The sequence below is a fragment of the Equus quagga genome, chromosome 5, assembly GCF_021613505.1.
Source record: "Equus quagga isolate Etosha38 chromosome 5, UCLA_HA_Equagga_1.0, whole genome shotgun sequence".
Lineage (NCBI taxonomy): Eukaryota > Metazoa > Chordata > Mammalia > Perissodactyla > Equidae > Equus > Equus quagga.
This window is the reverse complement of record NC_060271.1, coordinates 23,964,367-23,985,118: the sequence shown is the minus strand read 5'-3', so window position 1 is coordinate 23,985,118 and position 20,752 is coordinate 23,964,367. Positions and strand designations below refer to the sequence as shown.

General features: G+C 46.8%; 1 protein-coding gene and 1 long non-coding RNA gene across 19 annotated transcripts in view; one reads left to right on the top strand and one right to left on the bottom strand.

Moving 5' to 3' along the window:
* AZIN2 (antizyme inhibitor 2) overlaps positions 1 to 12,511 on the top strand; it is a 59,233-nt gene extending 46,722 nt beyond the window's left edge. For 17 of the 18 annotated variants that reach the window (XM_046663259.1, XM_046663255.1, XM_046663257.1 and 14 more), the window contains 2 exons: positions 8,983 to 9,197; positions 12,052 to 12,511. In XM_046663259.1, coding sequence (XP_046519215.1) covers positions 8,983 to 9,197; positions 12,052 to 12,190 — 354 coding nt within the window. In that variant the 3' untranslated portion in view covers positions 12,191 to 12,511. The remainder of the gene's footprint in view (positions 1 to 8,982; positions 9,198 to 12,051) is intronic. The other variant, XR_006888836.1, reaches the window with a different exon arrangement.
* Positions 12,409 to 15,806, bottom strand: LOC124240319 (uncharacterized). Its single transcript, XR_006888837.1, has 3 exons — positions 15,094 to 15,806; positions 14,747 to 14,872; positions 12,409 to 12,489 (listed from the first exon to the last, which is right to left on the bottom strand). It is a non-coding gene; the product is annotated as an uncharacterized LOC124240319 (long non-coding RNA).
* Positions 15,807 to 20,752: the final 4,946 nt, after the last annotated feature.

The following is a 20,752-nucleotide window of genomic DNA, read 5'->3' as shown; positions in this document are numbered from 1 at the left end:
CATGCCAGTCAACCCACCAGCCAGAGGGATTCTTTGAAAATGTAAGTCGAATCATGTCTCTCCTCACCTAAGACCCTGCTCTGGCTCCCGCCTCACTCCAAATTAAAGCCAAAGTCCTGAGGGTGGCTTCCAAGGCCCTTTGTGACCAGTCCCTGCCTCCTCTCTGACCGCATCCATCACCACTCTCCCTCTTGTTTGCCCTGCTCCACTCACACCAGCCTCCTTGCGGTTCCTTCAGCTCACCAGGCACGTTCCTGCCTTAGCACCTTTGCACCGGCTTTCCCTCTGCCTGGGTCACTTTTCTTCCAAGTGCCACACTGCTTCACCCCTTCACCTCCTTAGGTCTTGCTCAAAGGTCACCTCCTCAGTGGGGGCTACCCTGACACCTTGCACTTTATTTAATGCCACAACCTGTCACTCCTCCTGCTCTATTCTTTCTTTTATTTGGTAGCACTCATTACCTTCTAACATAGTACATAATTTACTTCTTTATTTTGTTGTTTGCCTCCCTCCTGCTAGACTGTAAACCCCATGAGGACACTAGTGTGTCCCAAGCACACACAACAGTGGTTGTTCAAATATGTGTTAAATGAATTGACTAATCCAGAGAGAAAACCTAACTCTCAAGCTGGCTTTCTCTCTGGGGGTGTATGCTGAATCCTTGTAGCAATGATCTTCAGTGATGTATCAGTGATCTTCTGTGTGTTCCTAGGTACTAGTCAAGATGGAGAATCTGATAGGATCCCTCATCTAAAGCTGGGAACCCTCCCAAAGTACATCATCATTAGTTTAAGAGTAAACTAGGAAAAAACCCTGTCCCACAGAGGAAGATAGCAAGAAAAGTTGTCTGTCTGATCTTGTTAGTTGTTGGAAACGGGCAAAAAAATGAGAATTTACAACCATAAGTCAGGACTTTCTTGGGTTTGTTGCCCAAATTCACATTAACTGTGTGGTCTGAAAAACCTCAAGCCTAGAATTTGTTTTATCTTGCAGAAGCAAACACAAATTCTCTCTGGAGGAGGAATCCTCAACCTAGCCTTTTAATAATTCTCACAGATAAAGTTCCAAGGTACATGAGCTCACAGTCAAAAAAATCACAAAACACAAAGAAACAAGTCACCATGAGGGGAAACCAGCAGAAGCAACAGACAGCAGAATCAGACCTGCAATTACTTCCTGTATTGGAATTATCAGATGCTAAAAATAAAAAATATTTACAGTGTTTAAAGAAATAGAAAATATGACCAAACAATATGCAAATATTTTGCAGATTTTAAAAAGGACTATACAGAACTTCTAGAAGTGAAAATTATGAAAATTGAAATCCACAGGGTAAGCAGGATTTTAGAGACAGCTGAAGAGACAATTAGAGAACAGGAAGATAGAGCTGAAGAAACTATGCAAATGTAGCATAAAGAAACAGAGATAGAAAATGAGAAAGACAAAGGAAGTGGTTGATAGACTGAGAGAGTGTAATGTCTAATTGTAGTTTAAGAAAGAGAGAGTATCAGGATACAGAAACTACACTAGTAATTTCAATAGGGAAATCTTAATATAAAGAAGTGCTAACTTTAAAGAAGTTAAATTACTCAAAGGGGTAAGAGCAGTTATTACCCCTGGTAAGGGAGTGTGAACAAGGAAGAAACTTAGAGGAGGGCTCCTCGCTCCAAGGCTGAAATTGAAACCTTTGAGGAGAGGCTGTGACTATCACTGGGACATGCAGCCTATCAGTGGCACAGAAATTTCCAGAGGGGGCCCACCACAACCAAATCATGGGAGCAGCCTGCTGCTGAGCAGAGGGGATGCTTGCTGGAAGGTGCGGGCCAAGGCCGAACTGTGAGGGCCACTGAGATGAACGCTGCCTGACCCTCATACACTGAGCCATGGGTGGGCACACAGAAAATGGCATGCTAGACGAGGGAAAGTCCTTTCTTCCTGATATGTCCTTGCAGTGTTTTTCCAGCAACCTGTACTGACAAAGCCTAACACAGAATTAGCTGGAAAAGAAGAAATGTCTAGCTCCAGTATCTCAAAGCAGGGCAAAGAAGGGTGGATTTGGAGCTGAGAGGGAACAAAATTAGTAGCTGCCAGAGTTAATAGAAACAATGGGAGAGAGGAATACATATTCTCAGACTCAGGAAACCCAATAGACCAAATACATTACCTAAAAATAAATCCACACCCAGACAACATATCAGTGAAGCTGAATACCAAAGACAAAGAGAAGGTCTAAAAACTAGTGAGAGAAATGAGACAGAAGAATATCTCTAGACGGATGATAGACTTACACCTTATTTTTCTCCCATAACAATGGAAGGCAGAAGATAGTGGAATAACAGCTTCAATATATCAACCTAGAATCTTATATCCAGCAAAACTGTTTTTCAAGAATGAGTATGAAGTATAGGCATTTTCAGACAAGTGAATACTGAGAGACAATTTCACTACCGGAAATTCTAAAGGATGTGTTTCAGGCATAAGGAAAATGATTCCAGATGGATAGGCTGAGTTGCAAGAAGGAATGGTGAGCAAAGATAGATAAATATGTGGGTAAACCCAAAGAATCATTGACTGTCACCACCACCACTACCAACAACAATAACATCTAATTTATGGGGTTTTAAAATAGGTTGTAGTTATGACTAGCTTCTGCTGTGAGTAGCAGATCCAAAATTCCATGACTTGAACAAGATGTTGAGGTTTACTTCACTCTCATGCAAATGTCTGGATTCAGGCAATTCAGAGCTGGTGTAGTGGTTTCATAGTCACATGGAACCATAAGGCTTCCAGCTGTACCTATTTCTAGGTGTCACCTACATCATCGTAGGTACAAATGGAAGCTCCAGCTATTATAGGAAAGAATAGGTGAAGTCCATGTGCCAGTTGTCTTTTAAGGGAATTTCCTGAAAGTAGCCACATAATATTTATGCTTCTATCCCATGAACATAACTAAGATCTTAGTCCCATGGCCATAACTACCTGCAAGGAAAATTTGGAAATATAGTCTTTATCCTAAGTGCACATGCGTTCAGAAAAAATTGAGGGTTGGAATTGCTGGGGTAGGCAGCAAGCAGCCTCTGCCACAAATAAGATAGAATAAACCACTCAAGAGCAATAGAATGTAAGTTGGGAGGTACAGCAGCCAAGTTGGCGTTCTAAGGTCTTGAGTTGTTTGAGAGGAAGGTAAAGATATTGATTAATTGTAGACTTTGTTAGGCATGCATGTTAAATGTAAATGTCTAGAGTAACCACTAAAATAATAGAACTCGATTATACAACTTCCAACACTGAGTTTGTTTTAATTAGTTTAGTTTGGATAGCAGCATAAAAAAACAGACCAGCAAAACATAGTTGAGAGCGCAGAAAAGACCCATGCATATCTGGAAACTTGCTTTTGACAGGCCTTGCAAAGCAGATCACTGGGGACTGTTTAACATGTGACACTAGGACACCTGATGGTCCAGACGCAAAAAATGACATTGGCTCCTTATCTCACACCGTCCATGAGTATAAATTCCAGAAACCAACACAGGACCTTGAAATAGGGAAGAACAGTGAAGAATGTCTTAAAAACCAAAAAGGAAAAGACTGATGTTTGTCTACATTAAAACGAAGAGCTTCTGTTTGTGTGTTAGTGAAAGTAAAGAGGTCATCACAAACTGAGAAAAACAGTGAAACACATATATAATTGATAAGGGATTAGCAGACAGAATGTACGAAGGATTGTTTAAAAAGAAAGAGACGAATAAGAGTCTTAAGAAAATAAGCAAAAAAAGCAATGCGAAGTAGAAAGCAATCGAAATATGGGCAAAAGGATTTAACAGCCAGTTCACAGAAGAGGAAAGCCACAGAGAAAACGAAAAGGTGCTCACCTCATTGGTTGTTGCTTTGTTCTTTTTAGATCGGCACCTGAGCTAACATCTGTCGCCACTCTTCTTTTTTTCTCCTTCTTCTTCTTGTCCCCAAAGCCCCGCAGTACATGGTTGCATATTCTAGTTGTAGGTCCTTCTAGTTGTGGCTTGTGGGACGCCGCCTCAGCATGGCCTGATGAGTGGTGCCATGTCCGTGTCCAGGATCTGAACCGGCGAAACCCTGGGCTGCCAAAGTGGAGTGTATGAATTTAACCACTCAGCCACAGAGCCGGCCCCTCAACCTCACTGGTAATCCAGGAGATGAAAATGAAAATAAGACACTATTTTCTACCAATAGGTTTAGAGAAAAAAATGAAAAGCATGACAATATCAAGTGTTTGTGAGGATGGAGAGTAGCTGGATCTCTTAGACACTGCAGGATGGACATTGGTTTTCTACTTTGGGAAACAAATTGGCATTCTTCAGATAAAGTTAGATGTGTTTATACCCTCCCTCCCAGCAAGTTCCTAGGTATGTATTGTAAAGAAACTCTTGGCATGTGTGTTTGAAGAGTTATATCAGAATGTTCACAGGGGCAATTTTTATAATATAAAACATTGGAGACAATGCTAATGTTGTTGTAGGTTAATAGATAAATAAATTACAGTGTATTCCATACAATGAATTCTATGCAGCAAATTGTGAATGACGGCTATATGCATCAGTTGGATGAATCTTGGAAATGTGAGTTTCAAGAAAACAAAAGAACAAGCTACAGCGATTGCATCCTCTATAATGTCATTGATATAAGTTTCAAAAGTATGCAAAACTAAATACTATATTGTTTAGGGTTAGGTATATTTGTGTAAAACAAGAGAATAATGAAAATAAGATTCAAGATAATGGTTACGTCTGAAGGGGTTAGGGTGGGCCACACAGGGGGTTTCAAAGATACCGAAAATTTTTATTTCTTTAGCTGGGTGGTAGGTACATAGATAGTCATTTTATTGTTATTTTTTTTATCTTACACATGATTCAGATTCTCTTTTGTATGAATTAAATATTTAACAAAAAATTGAGGCTGTCATCATTGCTTATGAATATTCTTTGTTAGGTTCAAGTTTCTTCTTTTATTGCACTGTTTCTAACATTTAGGAAAATATCTTGGGGATTTTAATTAGTAGTGGCTTATTTAATCTATTCACTGAATTGGGGAGAATTCTCTGTTTTGCTTTACTAAGTTTTTCCAGCTAGGAGAGGGTAGAGGTCTTGCATTTTCTTTCTCCCATGAACCTTTTATTATTTTCTTTGAATAAGTATTATTGTGACCCAAGTACCTCTAAGAATTTCATAACTTAACGTGTTCATTTCTGTTGTGAGAGGAAACAGTCGCCTGTGTTTCCGAGCTAAGATGCTGGCTTACACGCTGAAACTCACCGATTTCCCATAACTACTTCCCTCCCCTTTGGATTTTCCAGGTGGGCAAACCTTATCTGTAACGTAATACTTTATTTCTTCATTTTCTATATATTATACCTTTTGGTTTCTTTTTTTTCCTAATAGCTCTTGCCAGCATTTCTCATGATATATAAAATAAGAAAGACGACAGAAAGCTTCAGACTCGGAGTCAGAAGAATTGAGTTTGAGTCCTGACTCTGTCACACTAGGCAAGTTACTCAATCTCTCTGAGCCTTGTTTCTCTCGTTTCTTCATCTGGAAAACGAGGGGCTAAACTTTAATTACTCAGGTTGCTCCTGGCTCTGAGATGAGGCCATTCTAGCGTGCCTCCATTAAGTTAGAGTTGGCTCCTTATTTGAAATAGTCTCTCTTCATCTTGGGGTTTGGTTTGTCCGTAGTTTTAATCAAGAATAGACGCTACAGGTTATTGAATGCCATGTTGACATGTATTGGGAAAATTACATTTGAATTGTAGATCTCTGTTTTCCATATTATGACAAAGCTGGTGGTCGGCTTGCTCGTATTGCCCCTGCCTTCCGTTTAGACATAAATTATCTGATCATTGAAGGCAGTTTTTTGAAAATGAGTGTGGATTTGGTTAGCTAAGGTTTCATTTTGGATTTTGGCCTGTATGTTCACAAGTCAGATTTTGACCGTAGGTTTTTGTTCTGTTTTCTTTTTTCCTTTTTCTGTGCTGCCCTTGTTTGTTCTCCTTTTTCCTTTTAAAGTACTTTTGTACGATTTATGTAGTACGGGAATTACTGATTTATTCTTTAAAAGCTGGGGAGTTATTTAGGGACTCCATCAGGGCCATGTGCCACTTTAAATGTTTGCCCTGTGTCTTCTGTGGATGTGCTCACATAGTGGGCCTCTGGGACAATGGCAGCCAGTCGGTGCAGCTAGAAGCCCCCTGGTCTGGGACCACTCAGAGTTGTGCTACTAACTTCCTCCAGAACCTGGAGCAGGTCACTTCCTCTCTCTGAGTCTTCTCTTCTGTAAAATGGAAATTGCAGCTGCCTCCCCGGTGAGGCTTGGAGTAGTGGTGGGCATGCTTTGTCAACTAGGAAGCCTCTGCCCTCTCACACAGAGGGGGGCCTAGTAGCAGACTGAGCATCTTATATTTTTACAGGTGCATGTCCATTTCCACTTAGTTTTTGGAGTAAATGCCTCACACGTGCCTTGTAAGAGACTCACAAGCCTGTCGTCACATGCTTTTGGAATATTTATTTTGCAGATTCCTTGTTTTTTTTCCCTGAGGAAGATTGGCCCTGAGCTAACACCTGTGCCAATCTTCCTCTGTTTTGTATGTGGGTCACCACCACAGCATGGCTGATGAGTGGTTTAGGTCCATGCCTGGGATCCGAACCTACGAACCTGGGCCACCAAAGCAGACCATGCTAAACTTAACTGCTACGCCACAGCGCTGGCCCCTTGCAGATTCTTTTTTTAAAAAGGTAATAGCTTTAAATAGTAAAAGGGTAGCTTTGCATTATTTCCTGTGAAGTTTTAAAACCTTTTCTTCCCCATCAATTTTTAACTTATGCCACTAATAAGAAGTGAGAGAACCCTAACTTATAACTCAATGGTGCTGTTTCTTTTTACTTTATTGTGGAAGAAGCTTGAAATCTATTTTCTTGAGGATCCTCGTGGATACATTTATATAGCATTCCCTCCCAAATCTTTAAAAGTTAGCTTAATGTTTTTTAACAAATGGACATAAGGGAAATAATTCAGAGCAATCGAGATTAATTTCACTCATTAACAGAAAGCTTGTAGACAAGAATGTTTGGTCATGTGAACGAGGATGTATTTCTTGGTCTCCTCTTCCTAGAATGGGAGCTTCATGAGCATAGGACCTTGTTCTTTTGTGTTTGCTGCTGCATCCCTGGCTCCTAGTCAGGACCTGGCACATAGGAGGTGCTCAATAAGTGTTAATTGAATGAATGAATGAACGAATATAGGATAATTCTCATTCTTGATTTTAATAATGTGTGCATCTTTTTCTTTATTAATGAGACTAATGGCTTATTAATTAACTTTTTGTCAAATGCTTGAACATTATTTCTGCTTATGAAGTTTGTGACTTTTCTTTCTCAATTTTACTCATTCCTGGTGCTGGTAAGGTATTGAAACACCTTTCCTTTTCCCCTATTGGTCTTCTCCACTGCCTCGTTCTAGGCTTTCTGGAACGGCTTCTATTCCTCCCTTCCTCCCTCCCTCCCTTTCTCCTTCCCTCCTTCTGTCCTTCCTTCCTTCTTTCTCTTTCTCATCACTCATGTATTTCTCATTCATTCACTTAAAAGATATTATTCAAAAAAGCACCTACTCTGTGTTCTAGACTGCTAGGCAGGGAGGAGATGGGGTGAACAAGATGGTCATGATCTCTGGGCTCATGGAATTTATAGTCTGACATGGAAGACAGGCCTGAGCAGATACATTTCACAAAGATCAAAGTATAAATTATGGTAAATGCTCTGGAGGCAAAGCTTGTGGGAACATGGAACTTTAGCAAAGGCTTCCACGAGGCTGTTTTAGGTAAGATCTAAAGGGAAATTAGGAGGTGGCAGATTTGGGTCCTCAGGGAACAGCATGGGGGGAGCTTGGATGTGGGGGAAGGGAATCAGGGTTCCCTGGGGAGCCCAGAGCACCTGGTGTACCTGGAACATGGTGAGTCAGCGGAGGGCGGGGCCTCCGAGGGCATAGTCAGGACCCGCTCGCATCCATCTTTCAGTCATGACTCTTCCTCTGGGACCTGCCTGGGAGGATCCGGCACTGTGACAAATTGCACTGATATCTTGGTTGTCCGCAAATGGTCTGTGTTACAGATTTCTTTTCCGGATTTTGAAGAAAAAATTTAAGATTTTAAGAAAAAATTTAAAATTTTATGTAACTGGTAGTTGTGTCTTTGGGCAAGTCACTTAACCTCTCAGAGCCTCAGTTTCCCTGAAAGGAGGAATTATGCCCATCCCGTGGGGTCCTCTGTGACCTCTCCCAGGTCACCCTGTGACTATCTGTTGGAGGCCCATCTTCCTCGCCAGAGTGAGGGCCCGAGGGAGGGTGGGTCTAACTCACCTGTGTACGTCTGGCCCCTGTGCCTGGCCAGGGAGACCCTCACAGAAAGGGGAGTCCCAGGGCTAGGCCCAGAGGACAAGCTGAATTTGAGGAAGGCGGAAGGGCTGCGGAGGTGTGGACACACCCAGGGTCTGGAAAGTGGGCGAGACGCCAGTGAAGACTGAAGCCGAGAGGTGACAGCAACAACAAGAACAATAATAACCATAGTGCCAACTTACTGGGCCCTGGCTGTGTGTCAGGTGCTGTTCTAAACGCTCTACCTGTGCTCACTTATCCTTTCTGCAACGCTAAGAGGTAGGCGCTAAAATTATTCCCATTTTACAAATGAGCAAACTAAGGCACAGAGGGATAAAGTACCTTGCCCAAGGTCACACAGCTAGCAAGTGTTGGAGCCTGGATTTAAGATCAGGCTTTGTGGCTTCATAGTGTAAGAGGCAATGAATGTAGAGAAGTGGGAGGGCCTTAAATGCCAGGCCAGGAGACCCATCCAGTCTTTATCCAATTGGCTATGGAGCCTTGGAAGGCTTGCGAGGGAGGCAGTGCTGAGGCTGTGCGCAGAATGCCCAGGAGAGCTGAATGTGGCCATCCCTCCCTCCTGCAGAAACCATCCACGGAGCAGCCCCTGTACAGCAGCAGCCTGTGGGGCCCGGCGGTCGATGGCTGTGACTGTGTGGCTGAGGGCCTGTGGCTGCCGCAACTACACGTAGGGGACTGGCTGGTCTTTGAACACATGGGCGCCTACACCGTGGGCATGGGTTCCCGCCTCGGGGAGACCCAGACCTGCCGCGTCACCTATGCCATGTCCCGTTTGGCCTGGTAAGGGGGCTCTGCTGGGAAACGGAGGAGGGGAGGAGAAGGGAGCAGCCTGGGCAGAGGCAATGAGGGAAAGCTGAGACCGAGCTGCCCTTGGGAAACGTGGAGCCCCGTGAGACGCAGAGAGGAAGGAGGCACTCCTGATAATACTGGGTGGCGGGGTGGGCTGCGCAGGCTTAGAGCTCTCCCTGAGGCCCAGACCTACCTCCCTGAGGAAGCTACAAGGAAGTCAAGCCGGGTGGAGGAATGGGAGCGAGGCAGTAGGAGGTGGGAGGGGGTTCCAGGCAGAAGGAACAGGAAGCAAGCTTGCTGCCTTCAAGAAACTACATGAGGTTGTTCAAGGCTGGAGAGGAAGCAGGGCTGGATGTGGGAAGGGCCTTGAAGGCTGAGTGAAGGGCTCTGAGCCATGGGAAACATGGACTAGTCTGAAGCAGGGTGACATGGTCTGATCTGGATTTTGGGAGGACCACTCTGGCTTCTGTGTGGAGTGAGGGAGGACAAGGGTGGATGTGGACAGAGCTCACCAGTCCAGTGGCTGCTCGGTGACCCAGGAAAGACGCCTGCTCACTGAGCCTGCGTCTTCCCAGCTAGAAAATGAGAATAACACTCGCCCTGCTCGCCTCACCAGGCTAGCGCTGGGACCCAGTGAGGCGAGAGAAGGGCAGACAGAAAGAAGTCACCTTGGTTGAACCCTCTGTCAGGCATCTCATGATTACCTCCCCTCACCCACACAAAACTCTGTGGGACCAGTGTTATCACAAACTGAGAGGTCACTTGCTTGAGGTCACACAGCTGGTCAGTGGCGAAGAACCCCCGTTGGGGAACTGGGGAGACGGCTACGGAGCGCAGAGCAGAGGGAGAGGCTTTTGTGCTGGGCCTCAGGAGTGAGTGTAGCCTGTGTCTGAGGGACACGTGGGTGCTTGAGGGCCCCCCAGGAACAATGCTACCAAACCCCAAGCCTGACAGGGCTCAGTATCCGTCTCATTTCATTCATGGGGTCAACACACCTTTGTTGTTTCTACTCCTTGCAGGAGTACGAGACAGGCTGATGCTGCCATTTGACATCGGGGGTCTTTGGTCAAGGCCTAAAGAACAAACTTACAAAGGCAACCACACGCAGGCTTCCTTATCCCATCCTGGCTCCATCACAGCAGATGGGCGGGGGAGGGTGCAGGGAACAGTGGCCCCCATTACTAGGAACAACATGTTCTGATGTACTGAAACGGCCTTGTCAAAAAACTCCCCATATCAAAGGAGCTTCATCAAAACATCCTGCCTTAGTGCCTGGCTCTGTGCCGGGCCCTAGGGGGTATGAGAGCATCTAAGACAGAGCGAGCGAGGTGCAGACCTGCACACACAGACACTGGCATAGAGAGTGCAGAGGTCACTGGGGAGGGAGGGACAGCAGACCAGGAAGGGGTGGTCAGGGCTGCTTCTCATGAGGTACCACCTGATGGGTAAGGGGAGGTTAGACAGGCACAGGAGGGCCAGGCAAGCTGACAGGAGGGTGGCCCGGGCTGAGAGGTGTGGGGTCTTGAAAGAGTCCAGTTCATTCGAAGAAATGCTCTGGCTGGCTGGAGTGGCATGTGAGGGAAACTGGATCAAGAAGAACCTTGGAGGCCCAGACTGGACTTGATCTTGAAGGCAGCAGGGAGTCACTGAGGGGTTTTAAGAAACTGGACCAGCTCATTTTGAAAGATAAGGAGACAGACAGAGGGCGCTTGGCCTGGAGGGCCTTCCACCCAGAAGGGAACAGCCCGACTGGGCTCTGTGCAAAGATACTGACTACTGACTTGCTGTCAAATTGTGCACATCAGCAAAGAGGGAGGCCTTCCTGCAAGTGCGAGACTGGAAAGCGCAGGCCCGAGAGCGGAGAGACGCCACTGGCGACTCAAGGGCAGAGATTTGCCTTTTGGAAAAGATGAACTTAGGCCAGAATGGTCTGGAGGAGGCAGGAGCAGATCAGGGGAACTGCAGACGGTGGCGGCAGTGGGAGTGGAGAGAAGTGGGTACCTGTGAGGATGTTCAGGAGCTGGCCTTCTCAAGGATTGACTGGGTGCGGGAACAAGATTCCCAGCTTGTGGCTAGAGCAGCTGAGCAGATGACAGAGCCATTTATCAAGATGGGCAGGCAGGAAGAGAAACAGTTTGTAGGATTTTTTTTTTTTTTCGAGGAAGATTAGCCCTGAACTAACATGTGCCAATCCTCCTCTTTTCACTGAGGAAGACTGGCCCTGAGCTAACATCCGTGCCCATCTTCCTCTACTTTATATGTGGGATGCCTACCACAGTATGGCTTGCCAAGCAGTGCCATGTCCACACCTGGGATCCGAACCAGCAAACCCTGGGCCGCCAAAGTGGAACATGCGCACTTAACCGCTGCACCACTGGGCCAGCCCCCTGTAGGATTTTTTGAGGGAGCCAGGAAATGAATTTTGTTTTAAGTCCTAAGCCTGGGGGATGAAGAACGTGGGCTTTGGAGTAAGAGAGTTGGGTTGAATCCTAGTTCTACCACCTTCTAGGGATGTGACGTTGGACAGGTCACTTCTCTCTGAGTCTCAGTGTCCTCATCAGTAAATTGGGGCGATAATGCTGCCCTTTCAGGGTTTGGGGAGGATACGATTAGATAATGTAAGTCAAGTGCCTGGCACAATGTCTGCCATGGAGTAAGGGCTCCATAACTGCGGCTTCCTCTCCCTTGTTGTGGGGTGGACTACGGGGGAGAAGAGAGCAGTGGAGGAGGAGGGGTCAGCAGGCCTTACCCACTCGGGCCCTGGGCTGGGCTCTGGGGCTCAGGGGAGAACTTCTGGCCTGTGGGCCCCATGCTGGCTGCTTTCTGTGGCCCTCTCTCCCTGCAGGGAAGCACTTCGAGGGCAGCTGCTGCCTGCAGAACAGGACGAGGACGCCGAGGGTGTGTGCAAGCCTCTGTCCTGTGGCTGGGAGATCACAGACACCTTGTGCGTGGGCCCTGTGTTCACCCCGGCGAGCATCATGTGAGCGGGCCCGTTCTCCCCCCGAGAACCCCAGCAGGGCCGCAGAGATGCCTCTGGGAGAGGTGGGGAAGGCAGCGAGCAGGGGCACCCTCTGGCCAGGACTCTGGTGCCTGCTCTGCTGCCCCCCACACTCCACCTGTAGTGTTTCTGCCCTGTAAATAGGACCAGTCTTACCTCGCTGTAGTTCAAGTATGCAACATAAATCCTGTCCCTTCCAGCTGTGTCTGCCTCCTCTGCAGCGCAAAGGGCCTGGTCAGCCAGGTATGGGGGTGTCCTTGGGGTCTCCCTTGGTCTCCTTCTCACCTTTGTAAATATGAAGCAAATAAACATTTAGGTTTTTTAATACTACAGTGGAATCTGGCAGTTCAATTCACAAAGCAGCCTGGGTTAGGCCAGGGGTGAGACTTTCCAGCCTACACTGATGACCCCATGCCATCTGCTGCAGTCCTGAGCCAGCCGCAGTGTGGGCATCTCGGGGCACTGGCACCCAGCTTCTCTGACTCATCTCTCTCCTCTGCACAGGCCTCCATGCCTGGCATCACGAGGAAGGGGGAGCTGCCAGGGGTTGAGGTGGGGGTCAGAGTTGCCTCCCTTCAGCCCTGGAGCCGCAGCTCATGACTGGTGAGGGGCCTCTGTGTGAACCCAACACCCAGCCTAAGGCCTGGCCCAAAGTGGGGGCAGTCGGGTATTTGACACAGCTTCAGACAGTCATAGCAAAGATGAAGAGCAAAGAGCTGGGTGTCAGGGAGGTTTTGAGGAGACCTTGCACCCTAACTGTCCTTGCAGGCCCATAAGGCAGTAAGAGTAGTGCAAACACGAGGTGGGTGGTTTTGCCCCTTCAGGCGGGGACTGTCAGAACAGAGTTGGCCATAGAGTCTTGCCGCATCCAGCGCCATGGGCCCCAATGCTGATGTCTCTCGGACTGGCAGTTCTTTGTCAGGACAAAGGTTCCTTCACACTCCTACGGTTCCAAGCTATGCACCTGGGTGTTTGAGCTGCTCAGCAAAGGAGTTCAGATTTTAGAGTTCCCCCAGCGTTATAGGGGATCGGAAAGATTTTTCTTCTGCAATTAAAAAAAATTGAGATAGAATTCACATGCCTTAAAATTCACTCTTTCAAGTGTAGAATTTAGTGCTTTTAATATCTTCACAGGGTTTGTGCAGCCATCACCACTATCTAATTCTCAAACATGTTCATCACCTCAAAAGAAACCCAGTGCCCATCAGCAGTTACTCCCTTTCCCCTTCCTTCAGTCCCAAGCAACCATGAATCTACTTTCCATCCTAGTGGATCTGCCTGTTCTGGACATTGCACCGTGCTTGTTATCTCTTCACTTGAGCTTCTCTCTGGGTAAGCCTGGTACAATGTGGGTTTTTCCCCAGACCACCAAGCAATTCTCCAACACCAGCTGGGTGTCCTACATTTCAGCTCAATTCGGACACTATCTGCCTGGAGATAGTTTCAGACTGCACAGGTTAAGGGCTCAGTCCTACAAGACTCCCCTCCCTCCTTCAGATGCCAATCACCAAGTCCAGGTTGTCACCTGTGCTTCTGATCCATGGGCTATAGATCGGAGGTTCCAACAACCCCCTCCTTGGGTTCAATTATTTTGCTAGAGCGGCTCGCAGAACTCAGAGAAACATCTTACTTACTAGATTACTGGTTTATTACAAAAGGACATAACCCAGGAAGAGCCAGAAGGCAGAGATGCATGGTGCAAGGTAGGGAGAAGGGGCCTGGAGCTTCCAAACTCTCCCCTGCGTGCCACTCTCCCAGCTCCTCTGTGTGCTCACCAACCTGGGAGCTCTAGGTTTTTACGGAGTTTAAACCCTAGGTTTAAAACCCTGTCCTTTAGGTTTTTACGGAGGCTTCAATACACAGGTATGATTGATTAGATCACTGGCCACTGGTTCTTGCACTCAATCTTCAGCCCCTCTCCCCTTGCTGGAGGTTGAGGGATGGGACATAACAAAAGACACCTTTATAGCTCTCGTCACTTAGGAAATTCCAAGGATTTTAGGAGCTCTGCGCTAGGAACGGGGATGAAGACCAAGAACATAGTTCTTATTATAAAGCATGATACCACACCCGGCCCCCCTCTTTCAGTATCTCAGCCAGGCCTGGTTCCCACACGTGGCTTTGAGGTCCTCTAATGAGGCAATGTGTTCTGAGTGAACTAGGCGCTTGCCAAAAGCAGATGTGTCTCCCTTTTCCAGGGTGGGCCTCGTGTTTGATACTTTGACAACAGATAGGCTGAAAGCTCAGGACACTACGGGGCTCAGAGAGCAATCAGAAAGGGTAACTCTACTGCCCGTTATTATCCATGCAAAGCCACGTTTTGCGTATTACCACACTGGGCTCAGCCCTCCATCAATGAGACTATTTCTGAGACTTCTTCCATTTCCACGCCCAAGCAGATCTGGACTCACTCATGCTTTTTTGGGGGGGGGGTGAGGGGCAAACACAGGTTTTTCTGCTGGAACTGGGCATCTGCTTCCAAAGGTGGCAGGTGCCCTGCGAACGCAGCTGGCCACAGTGAGAGCCAGCCCTATCTCATTACCTTGCCTGAAGCAGGTTCACTGGGGAGAGTCCTCTGTAGCTTTTTAAAGTGACAGCAGCTGGTATGGAGTTTGAACGTATTTCTCACTGGAGCCTGTGTGCCTTTGGAGCAGACGCATGACAGGACCTTTGAAGAGATAACTGAAAGTATATTCAAAAGGGGCAGAGGGAGGAGACCCGGTGGGCTGCTGGTAGCATGCACTTCCTTCATCCCCCAGCCTGGTTAAGGCAAGCCCAGCTAGAGAACCTGACAGGGGTCTGTGGGACACAGGTTGTCACTTCTGTCAATCCCTGCTCAGGAGGGAAATGCTGGCTCTCTGGGTGTCACCCGTCCCCTAGGAAACCCACCTGCCCAAGCCAGCTCATTCCAGCTGTAAAGGTCCATAGGGGAGGCAACAGGCTGGGAGTTCCCACTCAATCCTTCACTCCGTTTTAAATCCTCTTCCTGGCACCTCTGTGATGAGCAGCTAAGCCCATGTGAATTCAACCAGCAAAATTATCCGATACAGCCTCCTAGCAGGCAGGTATCTTTTTGAAACATGAATCCATTCTTGTCAGTCCTCTGCTGGAAATCCTTCAGTTGAGTCCCATCGTGATGCCAATAAAAGCTAAATGGCCTGAGACCTCTGCCCACCTCTCCAACCTCATCTCACGCCGCTCTTCTCTCTCCAGTCTATTGGCCTCTTTTTGGTTCCCCACATTTACCGAGTTCTTTCCTGCCTCCAGGCCTTTGCCCTGGCTGTTCCCTCAGCCTAAGCAGCTCTTCTTCCAGCTTCTCCAGGGCTGACTCATTCTCGCCATAAAGGGCTCACCTTCAATGTTGCCTTCTCAGGAAGGCCTTTTCTGAATACCCTATTCAAAGTGGCCTCCCACCTAGTTATGTGAACTCACATTTTACTGGAATTAGATTCTAAGGACAATATTTAAGGCAAGAAACACCATGCAAAAATGATCACTGAAAATCCCTTAGAAAGCTATCAGATTGGAGGCAGTGCATCATTCTCCTCTTTCTGTTCCTCCAACATGCCCGGCACATTTCCTTATAAACCCCCAAAGCTCCATGATCTCTCTCCCTCACCCCTTCAGGTCTTTGCTCAAATGTCACCTTCTCAGTGAGGCCTTCCTGACCACCAGCTTCTTAAAAACTGTAACACTCCCACCCCAGCATTCTATCATCCCCTTCATAGTCTTACTTCCCCCGCCCCCATAGCTCAGCATCACCTACTATACATTCCATTTAGAATTAAGCTCTTAAGGGCAGAGATTTATGTTGTTCACTGCTGTGTCCTCAGTGCCTAGACCACTGCCCTACACATGGATGTCCAATAAATAACTGTTGAGTGAAGGAATCTTTCAGGTCTCAGCTTGGGCATCTCTCCTTTGTCTCTTACTCTATGCCTTCGTTAGGTACTGCTTCTCTGAGCTTTCACAGCATCCTGTATTTAACCATATTAAAGGACTGCTGGTCACAATGTAGTGTAATTTTTCTACTTGTCCTCCTGCAAATCTGTTAATTCCATAAAGACAGAGAGCGTTTCTTCCATTTGCCAATGTGATCCAAAGCCTGGGTTTGTACTTGGCACAGACTAAGGGCTTAGTGTCTTCTGAATAAACTAGTCTTGGAGGCTGTGGGGTACCCCTAAATTCCAAGGTAGGGGGAGTATCTGGCCTCCTCTCCTCAGTTCCTGAACAGTAGCCTAGACCCTGTACAGGGCAGACCACTGACCCGAGTGAACTGGGGGCCCTGTAGGCCACCTCAGGGTTACACTCAGGAAGGGTGCAGGTCGACACAACAGTGAACCTTAGGCGAGGAGGCATATAGGATGCCTCAATAGCTTTCTGCCCTTCCCCTCAGCTGGGTGACCGTAGGCTGATTGCCAGATAAATCACAGGACGCCCAGCTAGCTCTAAACTCAGATAAACAACGGATACCTTTTAGTAAACGTACATGCCTTATTCTAAAACATTATTTGTTTACCCAAAATTCAACTTTAACTGGGCGTCCTGCGTTTTATTTGCTAAATCTGGCAACCCCACCCTGGCAAGTCCCTGTCCCTCTCTGGGTTTCCTGTTCCCGATCTGCGGAACGGGGATATCTCCGAGAGACTAGCTTGCGCAACTCCTCAGGCAGAGCAAAATCCCCCAAGGGGCTACCCCTCCGCTCCGAGAGGCATGTGGGAACCGCGCTGGTCTTGGAAGACTTTCTGGCTGAGTAAATACTGAGCAAGCCCCTCCGCTGGCAGCTTGTTTTCTCATCTATCTGACCGCCTCGCGGAAACTTTATCGCTCGACCTCCACCCCCTAGAATTCTCCATCACATCCCGCAGTCTCCGCGGCCGTGGATTTCCGGCGTCGTGACGTCATTTCCGTGTCGGAGAACCTCCTAGGCTTCGAGCCACGCGCTCTCGCGCCCTCTGCCGGCCCGGAGGAGGGGCTGACTTTACCAAACAGAAGAGACAGCGGAGTCCATTGGTTGAAAGACGGCTACGCAGCTCCTGACCTCCACCAATGGAAAACCGAGCCTTCGCCGGGGGCGGGGCTCCCACGAGAAAGGGGTCAGCCTGGGACGCAGGCGGCGTGGGAAGGGGACGACCTGTCTGCCGGGGTAGAGAGGGCTGAAGTAACACCGGAAGTGCGCTCCTTGTCCACCAGTCACTTCCGCTTCTACTTCTGAAGTAGCAGGATCCTAGAGTAAAAGGGCCTGAGGGCTGTACGTTTCCAGGGGATTCGTCTCCAGTGTCCTCCCCGTCCATTTCATACCCGAGAGGAGACGCCTGATGAGTTCACGCATAAAATCAGGGGCTTTGAGCGACTTCTTGACTTCCAGGCCAAAGTGTTTCACATTTTAAACTAATAAAGGGTACTTGCTGTGTGCCATTCCTTGCCCTCGCCCTTCACTTGGATTATTTCGTTTAATCCAGACAAGCCTGTGAAGTGGATTATGACACAGGCTCCGACCCCTCACTGCCTGTGTTGGAATCCTGGTTCTGCCAGTCGTTACCTGTGTTTCCTGGTGCAAGTAACTCCCTGCGCCAGTTTCGGCATCTGTAAAATGGAATAATAGTACCTACCTCTTACCATTGTCCTAAGGATTAAATAAATTAACATATTTAAAGTGCTTAGAATGGGACTTGACTATGGTAACCATAGTAACCACTTAAGTTATTTCCATCTACAGATTAGGGAAGTGAGGCTAGATATGAAACAACTTGCCCAGAACAGATAGTAACTAGCGAAGACAGATTGGGAAGCATCTCTGTCTACTCTGGAGGTTCCTCTCAATCGCTCTTCCCACCCAGCCCTCTTCCTATGCTTAGAGGAAGCCTATGGTGACCATAATTGCCTTTACAGCAGCATATGTGTTTATTTGGTAGAACTCTATTATCAAATGGCTCTTCTCTGGGCACTTTAATAACTCCAGTTAAGATGGTGAGGCTCTATTTGTTCTGTACATCTCCAATTGAGACAGTGAAGCTCCGAGATCCATCTCCTGCTAAATCCCATTGATGTAAAAATCAGCAGAAATGAATTTCTGGACATGTCAAAATTTGAGATCCTGTGAGATATCTAAGTGGAAATAAGTACGATTTGGTGTGGTAAGTGCTGTGTTAATGGAAAGCACAGGGTGCCCAAGGTAGTTCTGATTAGAAGTAGACGTAACTGCCTGCTAGGGTTAGGAAGGACTTGGCAGAAGCCAGGGGCCTTGACGGATGAGTAGGAGTTGGCTGGGTAGGAAAGTCTGAGGAGTTAGAGGGGAGCATTCCAGACCAGAGGAATGGTGTGTACAAGGGAATAGTGGTGTGATCATTCAGAGTCCCTTCTTGGGAACTGCAGTACAGGATGGAAGATGAGAATGAAATGGAGATTGGAGCATATTATGGAGGATTATGTCCTGGAGGTATCAGCAAGTCATCAAAAGTTCCTGAGCAGGGGAGAGAAGTCAGCTTTGTACTTAAGATGCCTCACTAGGAGGCAGTGAAGAGGGTGTGGTAGGCAGTCCTTAAGATGTTCCCAATGATCCTGCACCCCAGTATTCACACCCTGGTGTAATTCCCTCCTCTTGAGTATGGACTGGGCTTATTGATTCCATTCTAATGAACAGAGTATGTTAGAAGTGATGGGTTGTCATTTCTGAGATTAGATTACAAAAAGACTGTGATTTCTATCTTGAGTGCCCTCTCTTGCTCTCTCATACTCGCTTTTAGGAAAGACATCTACCGTGTTGTGAGCTGCCCTATGGAAAAGCCTATGTGCCAAAGAACTGATGTCGCTGTCCAAGAGCCAGCAGGTACTTGAGAACTTCTAACAGCCACATGAGTGAGCCTGGAGGGGCATCTTCCGCTAGACGAGCCTTGGATGACTGTGGCCCCAGCCAACACCTGATGGCAGCCATATGAGAGACCCTGAGCCAGAGGTACCCAGCTAAGCCACACCCAGATTCCTGACCCATAGAAACTGTGAGATAATAAATGTTTGTGGCTTTAAGTCGTAACATATTTTTAAGGTTATTTGTTATACAGCAATAAATAACTAATAGAGAGGGATTAGAATCAAAGAGAGAAAGCAGGGAGACTAGGAGGAGAAAGTTGTTGCAGGCTAGGGAAGAGATGATGAGAATCTGAATTGAGGCAGAGGCTGTGGTGATGAAGGGCAGAGGACGAATTTGAGATATATCTAGAAAAAGAATCGAAGAGGTTTGGCGGTGGGAGTTGGTTGTGGGAATGAGGGAGAAGGCAGAGGAGAAAACAATGCCAATGTTTGGTAACATGGGGGATGGTATTAGCTAGATCTTCCAGCATTCAGGTCACTGAGGATGAGTTTAAAAAGTATCTCCTTGAGATTTCTGGCAACAAGAACTTAGAAAAAACAAGCAGACTCTAGGTTGGACAAAGAAAACAGCCACTGTTGTCTGGGAAAGAAATACTGCAGAAAAATAGAATCAAGGAAGTAAGAACTGGAGGGAACTCTCTTCCCTGAGTTAGATTTACTTGTCAAAGTGTATGGTGTACCATACACTCTCCTCTTCATCCAATCATTCATTCAGCAAATATTTACTAAGTGCTTTCTCTGTGCTTGTCACTGTTCCAGGCACGGGGGACATAAAAGTGAGCATAAAAGTCCCTTGCCTTTATGGTGTTCATATCTTGGTTGTGGGAAGAGAAACAAAATTTTTAGCTTCTGGTGGTCACTCTCTTACATATTGCTTTTGCCTTAATCTTTAATGATTTCAACATACACAGTGATGATCCTTCCAACCATTGTCCTCTCAGTTTCTTGACCTCCTTCAAAGATCTTGTCCCCTCTCTACCTCAGCCACTCACTCCCATGGTCATACTCTAGACCCTGCCATGAATCTAATTCTATATGCAACCTCTCCTGTCTTTCCAGTTATACTCCCTCTTATTCTAACTCCATCAATCCTTCAATGCCAGAAACTGAAATCTAGTAATCCTACATTTTGCATTGTCTCTCTCCCTGTTAATATCCTCTCTTCTAACTGTATCAGTCAGAATAGACTAGGATACACTGCAGTAACAAGCAACCCTAAAATTTCAATGGCTTACATTTTAAGTCTTAACACGGTAAAGCTTCACACTACTTGAACATTGTATTTCAACATGCTTATCATAGTCAGAAACCCAAGCTGATTGAAAAGTCATCATCTCAAATAATGCTGGTCACTACGCCAGAGGGAAAAGAGAACTCTGGAGGGTCTTGTTGGCAATTAAATGCTCCAGCTAGGATCTGTTATCATCTGGTCGGCCAGAACCAGTCATATGGCCATACCCAACCTCAAGTGGACAGTGCATTTTTACCCAAAGTCCAGATGTGAGGTAGAGGGGGTAGGGTGAACTGGAATGTTTATGAACAGGACTTAAAGATTCCTATGCCAGCTTAAATGCCATGGCCAATCTTTATACTTACTCCCTTGTGTTCACACTCAACTCCTTGCCTTTTTCATTTGTTGTTCTCTCTTAGCAAAACCGCAACCCTGGTTAAACACAAC